General features: G+C 41.5%; 1 protein-coding gene across 2 annotated transcripts in view; it reads left to right on the plus strand.

The window, feature by feature from the left end:
* The window catches only part of KLHDC1 (kelch domain containing 1), a 49,274-nt gene that overhangs the window by 9,613 nt on the left and 19,458 nt on the right, over window positions 1-20,203 (plus strand). For both annotated transcript variants that reach the window (XR_012237115.1, XM_073609896.1), the window contains exons 3-10: window positions 419-536; window positions 1,444-1,562; window positions 6,463-6,541; window positions 7,872-7,955; window positions 11,951-12,031; window positions 12,118-12,176; window positions 14,526-14,638; window positions 14,801-14,873. Coding sequence is in view for 1 of the 2 variants with exons in the window: in XM_073609896.1 (XP_073465997.1) it covers window positions 419-536; window positions 1,444-1,562; window positions 6,463-6,541; window positions 7,872-7,955; window positions 11,951-12,031; window positions 12,118-12,176; window positions 14,526-14,638; window positions 14,801-14,873 (726 nt within the window). In the remaining variant the exon portion in view is untranslated. The remainder of the gene's footprint in view (window positions 1-418; window positions 537-1,443; window positions 1,563-6,462; window positions 6,542-7,871; window positions 7,956-11,950; window positions 12,032-12,117; window positions 12,177-14,525; window positions 14,639-14,800; window positions 14,874-20,203) is intronic.

The raw sequence follows: 20,203 nt of genomic DNA on the forward strand, positions 1-20,203 counted from the left end.
AAAATAATAAATCATGTTGATATGGCCCGAGAACCAGAAGTGACATTGACATCGCTCCGGTCCTCCAAGGGCATAGAGATGAGCGATGGCCATCTAGCCATCACTTATCTCTATGTAAAATCGCTGCCGACGCCTGATGGTTTCCGGAGCTCCCGATTTGGTAACGTTAGCCTGAGAAGTGGCGGGACGAATCGGCCACTTTTATCCTAAAGCCAACTACTTGCAGAAAAAAAAAATACCGGTCTATGGCATCTAGCTGCGGCCATAACCCCGGTATTTAACGTCAAAATGATGGCGTATATTTACAGTTAGGCAGTGCCAAGTAGTTATGTACAAATACTTATTTCCTCTGTAAAGCTTACATTTGAGTGATGTTACTTTCCATTCCAGTAATGAGTCTCATGGTTGCAAATTGCAGGAAGATGCATTTAACAGACGGAGACTTGCCCCCTTCAATGTCTGGGAGTTGTGGAGCATGTCTGAATGGTAAATTGTATATCTTCGGAGGATATGATGACAAAGGATACAGCAATCAGGTATATCATTTAATTTAAAATAGAACTGTGACCTCATTAAAAACTATGTGTTATATTCCCCCCTGCAAAGTCCCGCAAATACTTATTGATTTTGTCTGTGAATTGCGCCTAATGCAGCTTCCTGTGATGGTGTGGCAACAATGCTGCACTGCTCCTGAATCCAGCGCAGAGTTGGCACTCTCATGTAGACTGTGCCTGTTTACACCACAGTGGGATGAGAAGATGTTTTGGGGACACGGCCGTTTGCTGATTCAACAGCCTGTAGATTGTCATTCACCATCTTTTGATTGATGGCACTCCCTCTGTTGCTGAAACCCTGTCCGCCGCAATGACACAGTCCCGCTAAAAATCGCTGATCGCCGCCATTACTAGTAAAAATAAAAATGCCATAAATATATCCAATAGTTTGTAGACGCTATAACTTTTACGCTTATTGGGATTTTTTTTTTTGTTGCCAAAAACATGTAGCTGAATACATATTGGCCTAAATTAATGAAAAAATTAGATTTTTAAAAAAAATTTATTGGATATGTTTTATAGCAGAACGTAAAAAATAGTTTTGGTTTTTTTTTTTTTCAAAATTTTCTCTCTTTTTTTTGTTTGGGTACAACGTCGCACGACCGCGCAATTGTAATTTAAAACAGCGCAGTGCCGTATCGCAAAAAATGGCCTGGTCAGAAAGGGGGTGACACTTTCTGAGGCTGAAGTGGTTAAGGGGGGTAAAATCTTCTGGAGGTCAAGTGGTTAAACTTCTTTTACAGAGTGCCCCTGGTTTAATCCTCTACTGAGGTGACCTGGTCGCCTGGTGACCTGGTGACCTGGAACTTAGAATAACTGCATTAGTTTCATTGATTTAGAAATGATTGTCTCTTGAAGCATGAGAATTTGTCTTTTATTTTCTTTAAAGCTGTATTACATGGACCTGCACTCAGGGAATGGAATGTTCACGTGGAAGCATGTAAAGAATTTTAATGGACGGCCACCAACCCCAAGAGACAAACTTTCCTGCTGGACATACAGAGATCGGTGAGTGAGGAACACCGTAAAATAAATTGTGTGATATCATCCATACAGTTTTTGGTTCGGTGCTGACAAACCTAATCACCCGCTTGTTCCTTTAGGCCCCTTTCACACTTGTGCAACCTGAAAGTCGTGCCTCTTGAGGCAATGCCTGTGTAAACGTCAGGTCTGTGGACCTCAAGTCGCATCAAAGTCAGACCAAAGTAGTGCAGGGACTACTTTGAAGTTGCTGCGACTTGAAGTCGCACAGATATGAACGGTACCCATTGGCCCAAATCATGGGATACGACTTGTCATGCAACTTTGTAGTCACATGTCGCAGGACAAGTTGCACAGGTGTGAAAGAGGCCTTAATCTCTTGGCAGATTCTAGGGGTAATTACTATTCCTCTACTAGCTGCAGACACAACATGGGAACTAGAGTGAGTCCACAAGAGACATGCTGTAAAACACTATCAGATGATTAATTCATTGCCTTGCAATAGTTAGCAAAGTGCAGCTTTCACTAGAGATGAGCACAACGGAAAAATTATTTTTGTTTCGGATTAGTTTGTTAAAGGGTAACTCCACTTTGCGTTTACAATTGCAATACAAGTCATATTGTAAATGAATATTATTAAAAATTACCTTTCCTTTTCAATCTGTAGCTACTGTAATTTTCGATAAATGCAATATGGCTACATAGAGTTGTTCTGTACACAGAATGTGTACTGACCACTCCCCAGAAGCGTCATTTCCTGCTTGTCTGATTGGCTCACCAATTTTCCCAGAAGTCTGCCTAAGATACAAGTCAGATTTCAGGCATCCCCTGCAACAAAAATGTCATTTTTGGTGAGATACTTCCAATAGGAACACATCCAAAGGGATGCAGGCCCAGCAGCTTTCCTCATTAGTGCCCTGCAGTTGCACAACTGATAGATAATTATGAAACCATTCCCCTTAGAAACACTTAGCACAGAGACACAAACAAACATACAGGGATTTCTTCAGAATAACAAAAGGTAGGAATCTGCAACAAAGGTTGTTATAATCCTTGCAATGTACAGAGATCACTCAGAGGGGAATGTTTTTTTCTCAACAAAAGTGGAGTTATGCTTTAATTTAAAGTGTAGCTCCACCCAAAAGGGGAAAAGTGGAAAAGGGGAAGCTTCACTTGTTCGCACCCCAGCCTGAAGGCTTCACTGCTGGTTTCCCTTACTTGCAATGCCGGCACCTGCACCCGAAGCCGATAGGCTTGGGATGCCGACATCACGGGACCCGTGGACAAGTAAGTGTCCTTATGTTAAAATTTAGCAGCTACAGTATTTGTATCTGCTGACGTTTATTTATTTTTTTCCCAGACTGGAGCTCCACTTTAATAATTTAGTTTTATCATGTTTGTTATGTTAGAATGATTTATTTTCGGAATTCTATTCTATTCTTTTATATACTTTTGTTTTCTATTCTATCCTTTTTATTTTTATTTTCTATTCTATTATGTTCTATTCTTTTCTTTTCTCTTCTTTTCTAGTCTATGCCTTTTTTTTCTATTCTATTCTATTCTCTTTTTATCTATTCTATTCTATTTTTTATTCTATTCTATTCTTTTCTATCCAGTTATATAAAGCATCCTAAGTAGGAATCTTCGTTTCAATCTTTTTTTTAAAAGATTTTAACAATAGGTATAAAATAGACATATAACCAATAGTAATCCAAAGGCAGAAAAAATGACAATTAGGTGGAACCTCCATTAGACTAAACTTATGCATGAGTAGACCACAAGATGAAACAAACATAGAACCATAGGGGAGGGTATCCAGGTACTGTTAATTCTAGAAATGAGAGGAGTGTACCAAAATTCCAATTAGACTTAAGGAATCATACTCTCAATACCCTAATGCCACGTACACACGAGCGGACTTTCCGTCATACTTGGTCCAGCGGACCAGAGTCTGCCGGACAATCCGACCGTGTGTAGGCTCCGGGGGACTTTTCCGGCGGACTTTTTCCCAAAAGCCCGCCGGACCTAGATTTGAAACATGTTTTAAATCTTTCCGTCGGACTCAGTTTCTGGCGGAAAGTCCGCTCGTCTGTGTGCTGGTCCAACGGACCAGATACGACGCAAGGGCAGGGTATTGCATTTCGCGCACGCTGCAATAGGAAAAACAAATTTTCCTATTGCGGCGAGCACGGGGCATACCAGGCCCTTAGGTCTGGTATAGATTTTAAAGGGAATTTTTTATGTAACACATCGTGGTCTGCTCTCGGACCGAAGGCAAGCAACCCTCAATATATAACGCCAAAGCACATTGCCCATACCTAATGTTATTGTAGTTAAAGATGTGTTCACTAGTTAAAATCTGGAGTACACTTGTGGGGGGGACAATCACAACATGTGAACCCCTAGAACAAGCCTGTTCTCTGAATTGTCAAAAGGAGAAATTGTAGTTACCCATAGAGAAGATAGACTAGAAGGCCCACAAAAAGGTGAAAAGGAAAAAAAAAAGAAAAGGGGGGGAAGAGGGGGAGAAAGGGTAGGGGGACTCCGTGCTTCTACCTTTACAGATCAATAAACTATTTAAGCGGGTAGTGTCCTGGGATCAGCAGCCAGATATTTGATCCACCGTTTGTTTATAATGATGGTAGGAAGGAGTGAACACCGCTCTAGGAACTCTTAATAGGCCAACAGTAAATCGATCTCGGTTTGGAGGTCACAGGTGCTGGCTTGATGCTGATCGCAATAGGCATGAATGGATTCTGGACAGCCGCACTCAGACACACAGCAGACAACAACGAGCTGACGTTTCGCACTGGCATCAGTGCTTACTCAGCTATTGTTGTCTGCTGTGATCCTTTGAAATTTGATGTGTATTTTTCAATAAATAAGGCTATTATTTGAGTGCGGCTGTCCAGAATCCATTCATGCCTATTGTTTATAATGATCCAGGAGAGTGGGTGTTTAAGCTGATCAAACGATATGGCCACCGACCTCCAGGACCTGGGAATGATAATTTTAGCAAAATATATAAGTGATGAGTTTTCTCTGCTATCTCGGGGCTTCCTCCACCACTCCACCTAGTAAATGTTTTTTTCAGGGATTTTATTAGTTTAAAGGCTGAGGGAAAAGATAAAAGTATATACTCTAATCCGGAAACACCTCCCTTTAGGGCACTGCCACCAAATGTGGAGCATAGCCCCCTCCTGACCACACCCTTGGAAGCAAAGCGGAGAAGAATCAGGGGTGTCATTTACCAGCCTAACTGGTACCATCTAAAGAGCACTTTATAGTTTGCCTCGATAATGGATGTATTAATAAGAGATCTCGAGGCTGCTTGAGCTAATGAATGCTATTCATCAAGTTCAAGGGTCTCATTGAAATCTTGCTCCCATTTCACCATGTACCAAAGTTTAGTAGAATTGTGAGTTAAAATGCCATAAATCGTTGAGATCTTGTCATATTTGTGGCATAGATACTCCGTAGATAACATAGTGTCTCTGACAGAGACTCTTTACCACATGATCAGCTGTGTCCAATCACGGCTGATCACGATGTAAACAGGAAGAGCCGTTGATCGGCTTTTCCTCACTCGCGTCTGACAGGCGCGAGTAGAGGAAAGCCGATCGGCTGCTTTCCTGACAGGGGGGGTCTGTGCTGATTGTTTATCAGCGCAGCCCCCCCGAGGATGCCCGCCCAGGACCACCAGGATGCCACCAATACCACCAGGGATGGCCACCACACTGGACCACCAGGTGTGCCACCCTAGACCACCAGGGAAATGCCAATCAGTGCCTAGGGCAGCTGCCAATCAGTGCCAAAGTAAAATGCCTGCCAGTGCCACCAATCAGTGCCATCAGTTAAATCTATCAATGCCAATCAGTGCCTCCTTTCAGTGCCGCCCAGCAGTGCCGCCTATCAGTGTCACCCATAAGTACCCATCAGTGCAGCCTTTCAGTACCTATCAGTGTTGCCTATCAGTGCCAATCAGTGCCCACCAGTGCCACATATGAGCGCCCATCGGTGCCACCTTATCAGTGCCCATCAGTGAAGGAGAAAACTTACTTATTTACAAAATTTTATAACAAAAACAAAGAAAAACTTTTTTTTTTCAAAATTTTCAGTCTTTTTTTCATTCGTTTAGCAAAAAATAAAAACTGCAAAACTGCAGAGGTGATCAAATACCACCAAAAGAAAGCTCTATTTGTGGGAACAAAATGATAAAAACTTAGTTTGGGTACAGCGTCGCACGACCGCGCTATTGTCATTTAAAAAGTGACAGCGCTGAAAGCTGAAAATTGGCTTAGGCAGAAAGGTGCGAAGGTGCCCGGTATTGAAGTGGTTAACAGGAGGGCCAGCTGTACTGTCTTTTTGTTGACACCAATCCTCTTCTGCCTTCCCCTGCAGTGCTGCGAGCTTCTCCTCTTCTTTCTATGTCTGCTATTATTTTTGGCCGGGGAGGGGTCCCTGTCAGGTAGGCTGTATGGGGCCCTCGTCATTTCTAACAGCAGCCCTGTACACAAGACTCTTGTATTTAGAAAATGTTTGCTTATTCTGGATCACCCATGAAGAAAAAGAATGCAGCCAATGAAGCAGAGCATCATTCCACCCACAAGGGGACCAGCGCTGGACCATGGAGCAAAGAGTCCGATGACATGAGTATTGCTGCAAAAGATTTTTTTTTTTTTCATTTTAACAAGTACTAGGTTGGTTATTTAAAAATAAATAAAGTGGAATTGGGCTTTAACAGCTGAAGCATCGGGGGGGTATATTTTTTAAAAAAGTGAAAATCTCTTTTACCTGCTTTGGTTTATTGTAGGAGTACATTTAAAATAAACCTACCTACCAACTCCATGACTTTGCATTGGGATTGTCTCTTCTAGGTCTTTTCACTTTACAGACATAACTGATAAGTTTATTGTTCCATTTCCAGGTTAATTTATTTTGGAGGCTATGGATGCCGAAGACACAGCGAAATAGGCGATTGCTTTGATATACACGATGCATCATGGGTAATGTGACACATTTTTTATTTTAATCTTAATTCATTTGTTTAGCATTGTTACAGTCTTGGGCTGGCCATAGAGAGGCAGACGTATTCGGGAAAATGATGATCAATGTGATTTTTTTTTTTTTTATTCTTCCTTACACAAGCAGCAAGACCCACAAGAAGCACTCCATGCTATGTGATAATGCATTGTCCCCAGCAGTCTTGGGTAGACATGTGCAATTAGTTTAGTTCTGAATTCGTTTTTTAACAAATTTTGACATATTCGTTAACTCCGAAATTCCTGAATTTTTCAATTTTCGAATTTCCGAATTTCGAATGTCCGAATTTTCGAATGTCCGAATTTTCGACTGTCCGAATTTTCGAATGTCCGAATTTTCGGCTGTCCGAATTTTCGACTGTCCCAATTTTCGAATGTCCAAATTTTCGAATGTCCCAATTTTCGAATGTCCAAATTTTCAAATGTCCCAATTTCTGAAATACGAATTTTCAAAATTTCGAATGTCCCAATTTTCGAATGTCCCAATTTCTGAAATACGAATTTTAAAAATGTTTAATTTCCAAATTTTCAAATGTCCAAATTTTCTAATTCTGAATTTCGAGTTTTCAGAATTCAAAAATCCGGAAATTCGAAAATCTGAACAAAAGAAAGAAAATCAGTAAAATTCGAAATAATAACCATTAAATTATAGGTATTGGAATTTCCTTTCAAATTTGGCTGTTCGGGAACTTAAAGAGTACGAATTTATCCGAAGTTATAAATTATCTGAAATAATGAATGCCGTATCTAAACGAATGGAACGTAACAATCTAATAATAATAAATAACAATAATAACAATAAAACCTTTTTATTATTATTATTTATTATTAATATGTTCCATTCCATTCGTTTAGATAAGGCATTCGTTATTTCGGATAATTCATAACTTCGGATAAATTCGTACTCAAACAGACAAATTTGAAAGGAAATTCCAATACCTATAACTCCAATAGTTAGTTATTTAGAATTTTACTGATTTTCTTTCTTTTTTTCATATTTTCGTATTTTTGAATTTCCAAATTTTCGAATTCCGAAATTTTGCAGTTCGGAAATTCGGAAATGTGAAAATCCGAATTTTGTGATAAACTTGGCAGGATGCCTGTTTTTTTGTTTTTTTTGACAGCTGTCGGCTTGAGCAGAGAACTTTCTGCACTGAATCGAGGAGGAGGGGGGGTGGAGCTCCGCTTTAAGCATGCATTCCATGTTTTACACATTTTATATATGATGGAATATCAGACAAAATCTTTAGAACAACAAGAATCGATTCCTAATTCTGGCCACTATGGTTTGCAGGAAGAACAGATGTTTTGGGGATGGAACAATGATATCCATGTATTTGACACTCAGAAACAAGCCTGGATACAGCCAGAGGTAAAGGTAAGTGATGGTGGTTTGCACGTTGCCTTCCTTCCTTTGAATTTTTATTGATCGATAACCCAACCCATTTGGTTATAAAATATATGATGAGCTGCACATTGATGACATCATAATCTCTGCTTTATTTTTCTTTAGACCTGAACTGCAGGCGGGTAGGTCTAGTCAGAAGGTTGGGGGTGGAGAGATGACACCACTCTATTGCTTAGCTATAGTTGGTGTTATCCACCTGGCTGTGCTGTATGGCAGGGTTGTGTAAAGCCTCGTACACACGATCGGATTGTTGGCCAACAAAACCGTGGAATTTTGTCCGAATGGCGTTGACTCAAACTTGTCTTGCATACACACGGCCACACAATTGTTGGCCAACAAATATGAACGTAGTGACGTACTACGCTGTTTTTCAGCTCTTCAGCGCCACCCTTTGGGCTCCTTCTGCTAATTTCATGTTAGTAGTAGTTTGGTGAGTGTTGATTTGCGTTTTTCATTTCGCGCTTTTCAGTTTGTTTCTGAATGACCGTTCGTCAGTCAGCCATGTTGCGGAATCGGAGGAGATAATGTGTTATTATTGGCCTTGGAGTTATTGCTTTGACCCAAGTCCAGGAACAGGAGGAGGAGGAGTTCTTGGACCAAAAATTGGTTGCTTTATTAATTGTGACCAATTATGTCATATGCCTTTGCTGCGGGAGCTCCAGGAGAATAATCTGCTGCTTTCACCAACTCTTGGCATTGGTGACCCCCTATATTAAGAAGCAGGACACATGCATGAGGCTTTTATTTTATTTTTTGGTTGAATAATAATGATTTGATTTGGTATATTTTCTATATTTTTGGATGCATAGAATGCACTTTTTGGTTAAGTTCTATTGGCAGATAGCATGTCTAATTTTATTTGTTTTCTTTTTTTAATGTACAGTAAAAAAATTGTGTAGAATAATACTTGGCTGTGTGTTTTACTTCAAATGACAGTTTGGGAGTCGGCAGTTACATTTAAAAAAATACAATGTAAAATTGACAAGGGACACCAACATAGTTGTATCTTTGATTTTAAAAACTACGGGATAATGGTGGTGTGGTAACTTGCACCAAAGAAGAAAAAAAAAAACAAAAAAAAAAACAAAAACATAATATTATTCTTGATATCACTAGAGAAAAAAAGCCTTTGAAAATTTGTTTGCAATAACTCCATCAGTATCACCAGCAAAGCAGCTTCATTATTATCCCATTAAAGAAGAAGAGAATTGTGCGCTGCATTTCGAGATTTCATAATTTGCCACGTCATGAATGTTAATTCTCCATTACGAACGCTAGTTTACAAGACCGACCGCTTCTGGCTCGTCCTTGCTTCCGAGCATGCGTGTTTGTACTTTGGACTTTTGTCTGACGGACTTGTGTACACACGCTCGGAAAATCCGACAACAGACATTTGCCTGCGGAAAATTTTAAAAACTGTCATCCAACATTTGCCCGCGGAAAATCCGACAACAATTGTCCGATGGAGCGTACAAACGGACGGATTTTCTGCCAACAGCCATCACACAATTCCTGTTGGTCCGATCGTGTGTACGAGGCTTAAATCTCGGGAGTGGGTGGACACTCAGATCCTTTGGAAGCTAAACCAGCTCCTGTACACAATATGCAGTCTCTCTGTGTATTTGGATGTTTGCCTGGAGTTCAGTTTAAAGTTTATGTAAACCCTCACAATGAACTTCTCTTAATCGTTCCCTTTTGGTCTAACTATACCATTGAAAGTAATTTGTTATATATGTTTAATAAATGCAAAAAATACCTGCTGATCTTTCCAGATAAGCTAATAATTTCCGGTACTCCCTGCCTGTGCAAAAGGAGGGGTTGAGGAGGGGGGAGGAGATAAGGCGGAGTTATGCAGATGAGGAGGGCGTGGTCTGTATCCTTTGTAATCCTTCAAACAAGGTTGACAACACGTGCTTAGGATTTCAGAGCTGAGTTGTCATGTCAATGTAGAAGGTAACAACATACTACAATGGGGACGGAAAGTATTCAGACCCCCTTAAATTTTTCACTTTGTTATATTGCAGCCATTTGTTAAAATAATTTAAGTTCATTTTTTTCCTCATTAATGTACAAACAGCACCCCATATTGAAAGAAAAACACAGAATTGTTGACATTTTTGCAGATTTATTAAAAAAGGAAAACTGAAATATCACATGGTCCTAAGTATTCAGACCCTTTGCTGTGACACTCATATATTTAACTCAGGTGCTGTCCATTTCTTCTGATCATCTTTGAAATGGTTCTACACCTTCATTTGAGTCCAGCTGTGTTTGATTATACTGATTGGACTTGATTAGGAAAGCCACACACCTGTCTATATAAGACCTTACAGCTCACAGTGCATGTCAGAGCAAATGAGAATCATGAGGTCAAAGGAACTGCCTGAAGAGCTCAGAGACAGAATTGTGGCAAGGCACAGATCTGGCCAAGGTTACAAAAAAATTTCTGCTGCACTTAATGTTCCTAAGAGCACAGTGGCCTCCATAATCTTTAAATGGAAGACGTTTGGGACGACCAGAACCCTTCCTAGAGCTGGCCGTCCGGCCAAACTGAGCTATCGGGGAGAAGAGCCTTGGTGAGAGAGGTAAAGAAGAACCCAAAGATCACTGTGGCTGAGCTCCAGAGATGCAGTCGGGAGATAGGAGAAAGTTGTGGAAAGTCAACCATCACTGCAGCCCTCCACCAGTCGGGGCTTTATGGCAGAGTGGCCCGACGGAAGCCTCTCCTCAGTGCAAGACACATGAAAGACTGCATGGAGTTTGCTAAAAAACACCTGAAGGACTCCAAGATGGTGAGAAATAAGATTCTCTGGTCTGATGAGACCAAGATAGAACTTTTTGGCCTTAATTCTAAGTGGTATGTGTAGAGAAAACCAGGCACTGTTCATCACCTGTCCAATACAGTCCCAACAGTGAAGCATGGTGGTGGCAGCATCATGCCGTGGGGGTGTTTTTCAGTTGCAGGGACAGAGCGACTGGTTGCAATCGAGGGAAAGATAAATGCGGCCAAGTACAGGGATATCCTGGATGAAAACCTTCTCCAGAGTGCTCAGGACCTCAGACTGGGCCTTTTTTTTACAGCTATATAGATCAAACCAAAATGAGGGACAAATGAGGAGGAATGAGGGACAAGGGGACATTGCTCCAAATCAGGGACAGTTGGGAGGTATGTGCGGTATGTGCGGCTTTATGCGCAGATGTCTATGCAAGTCGCACCCGAAATCACCAAAAGTAGTGCAGGAACTACTTTTTCAAATCAGTGTGACACCGCAAAGTCAGCATCGCACTGATTTGAACAGTGAGATTGCCGGAAATAGGGTGCAACTTGTCATTCGTTTTGGCCTATCAAATCTCATGACAAATTGCTCCAATGTAAACGAGACATATTTTAGAGCAGTATGCCAACACCGCCAATCAGATTTTTCTGTTCCTGGGTTTAATATCATCAGAACAATGAACCATGAATTCTGATTGGTTGCTGTGGCTTAGTGCAGTTTGCTATTTATTAAGGTCAACATGTATTCTGTCCATTTTTGGGGAAAAGTAACCGGTCCACTGAAAGTAAAGGGTTCTGTAACCTCTTCCCGCCCAAGGTATGTCATATGACGTCCTTGACTTTGTGCGGGGATATCTGAATGATGGGTGCAGCTACAGGCATCATTCAGATATCAGCTTTTTCAGATGGCGATTCCCTACACCATAAGGACAATCATAGCGGCTGTTCTGCCGCTTGATCGTTCTTACGGGCGGCGGAACGGTGCTTCAACGACCGCCATTGTATTCTCTAGGGTCTTTGCTAAAAAAAAACATATATAATGTTTTGGGGTTCTATGTAATTTTCTAGCAAAAAAATGATGAATTTTACATGTAGGAGAGAAATGTCAGAATTGGCCTGGATGGGAAGTGGGTAAAGGCCATAGTCTCCACTGGATTGCAAGAATTTTATTTATTTTTATTTTTTTCAGAGCGCACCACCACAACCTCGAGCCGCTCATTCTTGTGCTGTCCTGGGGAACAAAGGATACGTGTTCGGTGGACGTGTGCTGGTTAGTTCTGGGTTGTGTTTAGGATTCCAGTTTATTAGGTCTAAGTGCAGCGGATTGTTTGACTTTTCCCTTATCTTTACTTCTAGCAAACACGGATGAATGATCTGCACTTTCTGAACCTGGACACTTGGATATGGTCCGGAGGGTAAGCTAACAAATAAACTGATTTTTTTATTTATTTTTTTGGCTAGATCAGGGGAGGGTTAGAAGCTCTAGACACAGACAAAAACAAAAACACATTTCTCTTTTGTTCATTAACCACCTCAATACAGGGCATTTTCACCCCCTTCCTGCCCAGACCATTTTTCAGCTTTTGGTGGTATTTGATCGCCTCTGCGGTTTTTATTTTTTGCGCTATAAACAAAAGAAGAGTGACAGGTTTGAAAAAAACACAATTTTTTACTTTTTGCTATAATAAATATCCAATTTTTTTTCTTTAAAACAATTTTTTTCCTCAGTTTAGGCCGATACAAATTCTTCTACATATTTTTGGTAAAAAAAAATCGCAATAAGCGTCTATTAATTGGTTTGCGCAAAAGTTATAGCGTCTACAAAATAGGGGATAGATTTATAGCATTTTTATTATTATTTTTTTTTACTAGTAATGGCGGCGATCTGCGATTTTTATCGTGACTGCGATATTGCGGCACACATATCGGACACTTTTGACACATTTTTGGGACCATTCACATTTATACGGCGATCCCTGCTATAAAAATGCACTGATTACTGTATAAATGTGACTGTCAGGGAAGGGGTTAACACTAGGGGGTGATCGAGGGGTTAATTAGGTTCCTAGGGAGTGATTCTAACTGTAGAGGGAGGGGACACACAAGGGGAGGCGACCGATCGGTGTTCCTTTGTGCTGAGAACACACCATCGGTCTCCTCTCACCTGACAGGAGAGGAGCAATGTCCATAAAGACATGGATGAGCGAGTTTAGGGTGGAGAACTCGACTGGCCTGCACAGAGTCCTCACCTCAACCTGATAGACCACCTTTGGAATGAATTAGAGCAGAGACTGCGAGCCAGGCCTTCTCGTCCAACATCAGTGCCTGACCTCACAAATGTGCTTCTGGAAGAATGGTCAAATATTCCCATAGACACACTCCTAAACCTTGTGGACAGCCTTCCCAGAAGAGTTGAAGCTGTTATAGCTGCAAAGGGTGGGCCAACTCAATATTGAACCCTATGGACTAAGACTGGCATCCCAATACTTTTGACAGTATAGTGTACTTCAGCTTACCAGTCCTTGAATGTGGTGGCTGCATTAGTTTTTATTTTTTTGCAAGCTAAGTACATTTTCTGCAAGTATAGAAAAATAACTTTGATTCATCTAAAAATCCAGTATTCATGTAACGGCCTATAAGTTGAGTAGCACAGAGGCTAATTGGTTAGCACTTCCTTGTTGGTTCAAATCCCAACCTTGGCACTACCTGCCTGGAGTTTGCATGTTTTCCCCCCTGTCTCTGGGTTTCCTCTGGGTACTACGGTTTCCTCCCACACTCCAAAGACATGCTGGGAGGTTAATTGGATGCTGTCTAAACTGGTCGTAGTACATACCTCCCAACTTTTTGAAATGGGAATGAGGGACACCTAGCAGAAAAAGTATGCAGGCATAGGACACACCCCTTACCACGCCCCCTTAAAGGAGAATTGTACAAAAAAAAAAACAAGATTGGTTAAACCCACAAGTGCTTTTTTTACCACTACTATTCCTTTATATTGGCTTTTGGAATTTACAAATGCAGCAATTTAAAAATTGGATGAAAGGTTTAGCACTGGAAAACACTTTTTTTGATAAAAAGTGCATTTTATATACATCTATATAGATCAGACCAAAATGAGGGACAAATGAGGAGGAATGAGGGACAGAGGAACATTGCTCCAAATCAGGGACAGTCCCTCAAAATCAGGGACAGTTGGGAACTATGCTAGTATGTGTATGTATGAATATGAGTTAGGAACCTTAGATTGTAAGCTCCTTGAGTGCAGGGACTAATGTGAATGTACAATATATATGTGAAGCACTGCATGAATTTACGGAGCTATATAAGTACCTGTAATAAATAAATAAATGTATTAAACTGATCTCAAAAAAAGTCATCAGCTTTCCCAAGTATCTTTGGTGGAGTACAGACTCCCCCTTATGTAATAGAGGTATTGAGGGAAGTGGGGGGGGGGGGGGGGGGGTATTTGTAGTTCAAATCAGGAGAGCAGCCTAAGGTGACAACGCTGCTTCACCATACAGTGCATTAAGTGAGTGTTGTCACCATCAGAAAGGAAGAGTCTTACTGGAACGATCACCGGGTAAAAATAAATGAAAAAAGTTTCAAAAAAGAAATGCATCCACCACATCTTAGGGCTGGTAAGATGTAATATATTACATTTTTGTTTTTGGGTTTGGATAAAACTTAAAGCTCTTTTACACAAAGATTTTGTTTGTGTTCCAGTTGCATTGTGTGTTCATATAGATAACTTCTGTCCCCCCCAGGATCCAGATTACAGGGGTGAAGCCAAGGGGGAGATCATGGCACACACTGACACCTATTGGAGAGGAACATTTATATCTCTTTGGGGGTCTTAGTGCTGAAAGTGTACCACTAAGTGAGTAAAAGTGTTTTAATTTTAAAATAATAATTACAAAATTTAAATAATAATCATAAAAATATATTTAATATTTTTACGGCAACTGTGATCGTGTTCCTCTAAATGATAACACGAAGGCCATTTTGTGACAGTTTTGCTTTTCACGTGTTGTTTTTGCAGGTGACGGGTGGATATATAGTCTCTCTACCAGTGAATGGAAGCAGTTGACACATTTAGATAAGGATCAACCAAGGTACATTACACCAACCCAAGAGAAAATGCTAAGTTAATATTGCTTTCATTTAAGTGCCCCTCAGTATTTCAAAATCACTGCTGTCCCGAGCTGCGCATGATTCCAGTGTCAGGTTTTCATTCCTGCCTGTGGCCCGGTTGGGGTGATTTCCTGTCACTTCTTTTCCTGGTGACAACATTGGTACTGGAAAAGGAAGTGAGGGAAAACCTTTAACAAGAACGCGTTGAGCAATAGGAAGCGTTTCTAGCTGTTCTCTGCTATACAAAATAAAAGTTTTCATTGCTGTGTGTTCCGATTAGATCGTTTTCCACTAACTCAGCCCTTTTTAACTCGCTGTCCTCCAGAGGTTGCTAGAGGTTCCTTGAGAAGATAGCTCTGGTATATTGATCTCCTGCCCACACTGACCACCAGTGTAAGGGGTTACTTCTACATTGACTGCCAATGTAACCGGTCACTTCCACACTGATCACCAATGTAAGGAGCCACGTCTACACTGACCACTAATGTAAGGGATCCTTTCTACACTGACCTCCAATGTAAGGGGTCCTTTCTACACTCACCACCAATGTAAGGGGTCCTTTCTACACTCACCACCAATGTAAGGGGTCCTTTCTACACTCACCACCAATGTAAGGGGTCCTTTCTACACTCACCACCAATGTAAGGGGTCCTTTCTACACTCACCACCAATGTAAGGGGTCCTTTCTACACTGACCTCCAATGTAAGGGGTCATTTCTACCCTCATCACCAATATAAGGGGTCCTTTCTACACTGACCTCCAATATAAGGGGTCAGCTCTATACTGGCCGCCAATGTAAGGGGTCCTTTCTACACTGACCTCAAATATAAGGGGTTACTTCTACACTGATCACCAATGTAAGGAGTCACTTCTACACTGACCACCGATGTAAGTGGTCCTTTCTAGACTGACCACCAAAATAAGGGGTCACGTCTACATTGACCACCAATGTAAGGGGTCACTTCCACACGGATCACCAATGTAAGGAGCCACGTCTACACTGACCACCAATGTAAGGGGTCATTTTTACACTGACCTCCAATGTAAGGGGTCATTTCTACACTCAACAATGTAAGGGGTCCTTTCTACACTGACCTCCAGTTGAAGGGGTCACTTCTATACTGACCGCCAATGTATGGGGTCCTTTCTACACTGACCTCAAATATAAGGGGTCACTTCTACACTGATCACCAATGTAAGGAGTCACTTCTACACTGACCACCAATGTAAGGGGTCCTTTCTACGCTGACCACCAAAATAAGGGGTCACGACTACACTGACCACCAATGTAAGGGGTCATTTTCACCCTCATCACCAATGTAGGAATCCTTTTTATACTGACCTTTTATATAAGGGGTCACTTCTACACTGACCACCAATGTAAGGGGTCACTTCTACAATGACCACCAATATAAGGGGTCCTTTCTACACTGATCACCAATGTAAGGGGTCCTTTCTACACTGACCACCAAAATAAGGGGTCACGTCAACACTGACCACCAATGTAAGGGGTCATTTTCACCCTTATCACCAATGTAGGAATCCTTTTTACACTGACCTTTTATATAAGGAGCCACGTCTACACTGACCACTAATGTAAGGGATCCTTTCTACACTGACCTCCAATGTAAGGGGTAATTTCTACACTCACCACCAATGTAAGGGGTCCTTTCTACACTGACCACCAATGTAAGGGGTCATTTCTACACTCACCACCAATGTAAGGGGTCATTTCTACACTCACCACCAATGTAAGGGGTCCTTTCTACACTGACCTCCAATGTAAGGGGTCATTTCTACCCTCATCACCAATATAAGGGGTCCTTTCTACACTGACCTCCAATATAAGGGGTCAGCTCTATACTGGCCGCCAATGTAAGGGGTCCTTTCTACACTGACCTCAAATATAAGGGGTTACTTCTACACTGATCACCAATGTAAGGAGTCACTTCTACACTGACCACCGATGTAAGTGGTCCTTTCTAGACTGACCACCAAAATAAGGGGTCACGTCTACATTGACCACCAATGTAAGGGGTCACTTCCACACGGATCACCAATGTAAGGAGCCACGTCTACACTGACCACCAATGTAAGGGGTCATTTTTACACTGACCTCCAATGTAAGGGGTCATTTCTACACTCAACAATGTAAGGGGTCCTTTCTACACTGACCTCCAGTTGAAGGGGTCACTTCTATACTGACCGCCAATGTATGGGGTCCTTTCTACACTGACCTCAAATATAAGGGGTCACTTCTACACTGATCACCAATGTAAGGAGTCACTTCTACACTGACCACCAATGTAAGGGGTCCTTTCTACGCTGACCACCAAAATAAGGGGTCACGACTACACTGACCACCAATGTAAGGGGTCATTTTCACCCTCATCACCAATGTAGGAATCCTTTTTATACTGACCTTTTATATAAGGGGTCACTTCTACACTGACCACCAATGTAAGGGGTCACTTCTACAATGACCACCAATATAAGGGGTCCTTTCTACACTGATCACCAATGTAAGGGGTCCTTTCTACACTGACCACCAAAATAAGGGGTCACGTCAACACTGACCACCAATGTAAGGGGTCATTTTCACCCTCATCACCAATGTAGGAATCCTTTTTACACTGACCTTTTATATAAGGAGCCACGTCTACACTGACCACTAATGTAAGGGATCCTTTCTACACTGACCTCCAATGTAAGGGGTAATTTCTACACTCACCACCAATGTAAGGGGTCCTTTCTACACTGACCACCAATGTAAGGGGTCATTTCTACACTCACCACCAATGTAAGGGGTCATTTCTACACTCACCACCAATGTAAGGGGTCCTTTCTACACTGACCTCCAATGTAAGGGGTCATTTCTACCCTCATCACCAATATAAGGGGTCCTTTCTACACTGACCTCCAATATAAGGGGTCAGCTCTATACTGGCCGCCAATGTAAGGGGTCCTTTCTACACTGACCTCAAATATAACGGGTTACTTCTACACTGATCACCAATGTAAGGAGTCACTTCTACACTGACCACCGATGTAAGTGGTCCTTTCTAGACTGACCACCAAAATAAGGGGTCACGTCTACATTGACCACCAATGTAAGGGGTCACTTCCACACGGATCACCAATGTAAGGAGCCACGTCTACACTGACCACCAATGTAAGGGGTCATTTTTACACTGACCTCCAATGTAAGGGGTCATTTCTACACTCAACAATGTAAGGGGTCCTTTCTACACTGACCTCCAGTTGAAGAGGTCACTTCTATACTGACCGCCAATGTATGGGGTCCTTTCTACACTGACCTCAAATATAAGGGGTCACTTCTACACTGATCACCAATGTAAGGAGTCACTGCTACACTGACCACCAATGTAAGGGGTCCTTTCTACGCTGACCACCAAAATAAGGGGTCACGACTACACTGACCACCAATGTAAGGGGTCATTTTCACCCTCATCACCAATGTAGGAATCCTTTTTATACTGACCTTTTATATAAGGGGTCACTTCTACACTGACCACCAATATAAGGGGTCACTTCTACAATGACCACCAATATAAGGGGTCCTTTCTACACTGATCACCAATGTAAGGGGTCCTTTCTACACTGACCACCAAAATAAGGGGTCACGTCTACACTGACCACCAATGTAAGGGGTCATTTTCACCCTCATCACCAATGTAGGAATCCTTTTTACACTGACCTTTTATATAAGGGGTCACTTCTACACTGACCACCAATGTAAGGGGTCCTTTCTACACTGATCACCAATGTAAGGGGTCACTTCTACACTGACCACCAATGTAAGAGGCCCCGTCTTTGTTACTTTTCTGAAAATTACAATGATTTGTTTTATTTCTTGACTATTAAGTAAACAATATTCTTTATTCTTTAATTTAAAACATCTTCAATTTACTGATCACGCTAATATACAATGAGTGGTCTAATCATTTTAGTGGGGGTTCCCTGAGACCTGACAACGTTTTCAAAGGTTATTCAATGGCAAACAGGGTTCGCCATTCGCTAACTTCCTGTCACAATGACACTGCTGTCACTGGTACAGGAAGTGAGGGAAAATGTTCCCAGTTGGGACAAAGGCAGCTATTAAAATCTATCATAGGCTCTTTATATTCCTTACACTTTAAGTCCAACAGTCAGTTTGCTTCCACTGTCTCGGGATCCTTTGGATTGGAGAGAGGAACAAGTAAATAATATTGAATATTTTGCATTCCCTTACTAAAGTATGTCACTGTTTCAAGTTTAATCCAAGTATATTTTATTGTCAATTTTACCCAAAGAAGATGTTTTGCTTCTGCAGTGGAGCGCCCCCTGTGCTGCAATTTTTATGCAGGGCAAATATTTGTTTCCCAGTTTTGGGCAGCCCCAAGCAGTGCAGTGACCATTAAAGGGGTGATCTAGATCTCTTGAGAACTCCCAAAATCTCATGAGCTCTTGACCTAAGCATTAACTGAGCACTAATGCATTAGAACCCTATGCTGTGAATTCATGTGCTGGACTTTAGTTCTGTTTTAAAGGGAACCTGGAATGAGAGAAAAATGGCGACTACCATTGCTGATGTCTCCTTTTGAGAATGCCAGTTCCCTGATTATCATGCTGTGGCTTCAGTGCTAACACAGAACATGTACTAATAGAAGGAATGCTGATACTCTTTTGACACTCATTTGCAGCATTCTGGTTGAAGTTTTGACTCTAAAGTACGGAAGTCAGACACAGGCAGCCATGTAGCATTTTTATAAGTAGGCTAACAATGGCAGCCCCCCATAGTTCTCTACTGACAGGTTCACTTTAATAAAGGTAAACCTATGATCCAGTTCTGCAGTGATACTATATGTTATGAGATTTTGGTTCATGCTTTTGTAATGTGCCTTCTTTATTTCCCGTTGCATGCTGGGTTAAGGAAGATGGTGTAGGTATTGACAATGGACCTTGCTTTGTGTACTGGTGCGCAGTCATGTTGGAACAGGAAGGGGCCATCCCCAAACTGTTCCCACAAAGTTGGGAGCATGAAATTGTCCAAAGTGTCAACTGATATTTTGCTTTGTACTTTATGCTAGAGCTGGGCTAGTTGTGGTGGTCCCAAACAATTCCCTGAGAAAGCCATCACTGGGGAAACATGTTGAGACACAACATCTACTTGTGACCACCTTCTTTTTATTGGGACATCAGCGACCCATTACATACAATATGTATATGCTCTACAATTGGTTTTAATGTAACCCTGTGTCTCTCTTTCTCTTTTTTTGTACCAATAAAGAAACTATTTTATATAATTTT

Source organism: Aquarana catesbeiana, linkage group LG13 (assembly GCF_042186555.1).
Source record: "Aquarana catesbeiana isolate 2022-GZ linkage group LG13, ASM4218655v1, whole genome shotgun sequence".
Lineage (NCBI taxonomy): Eukaryota > Metazoa > Chordata > Amphibia > Anura > Ranidae > Aquarana > Aquarana catesbeiana.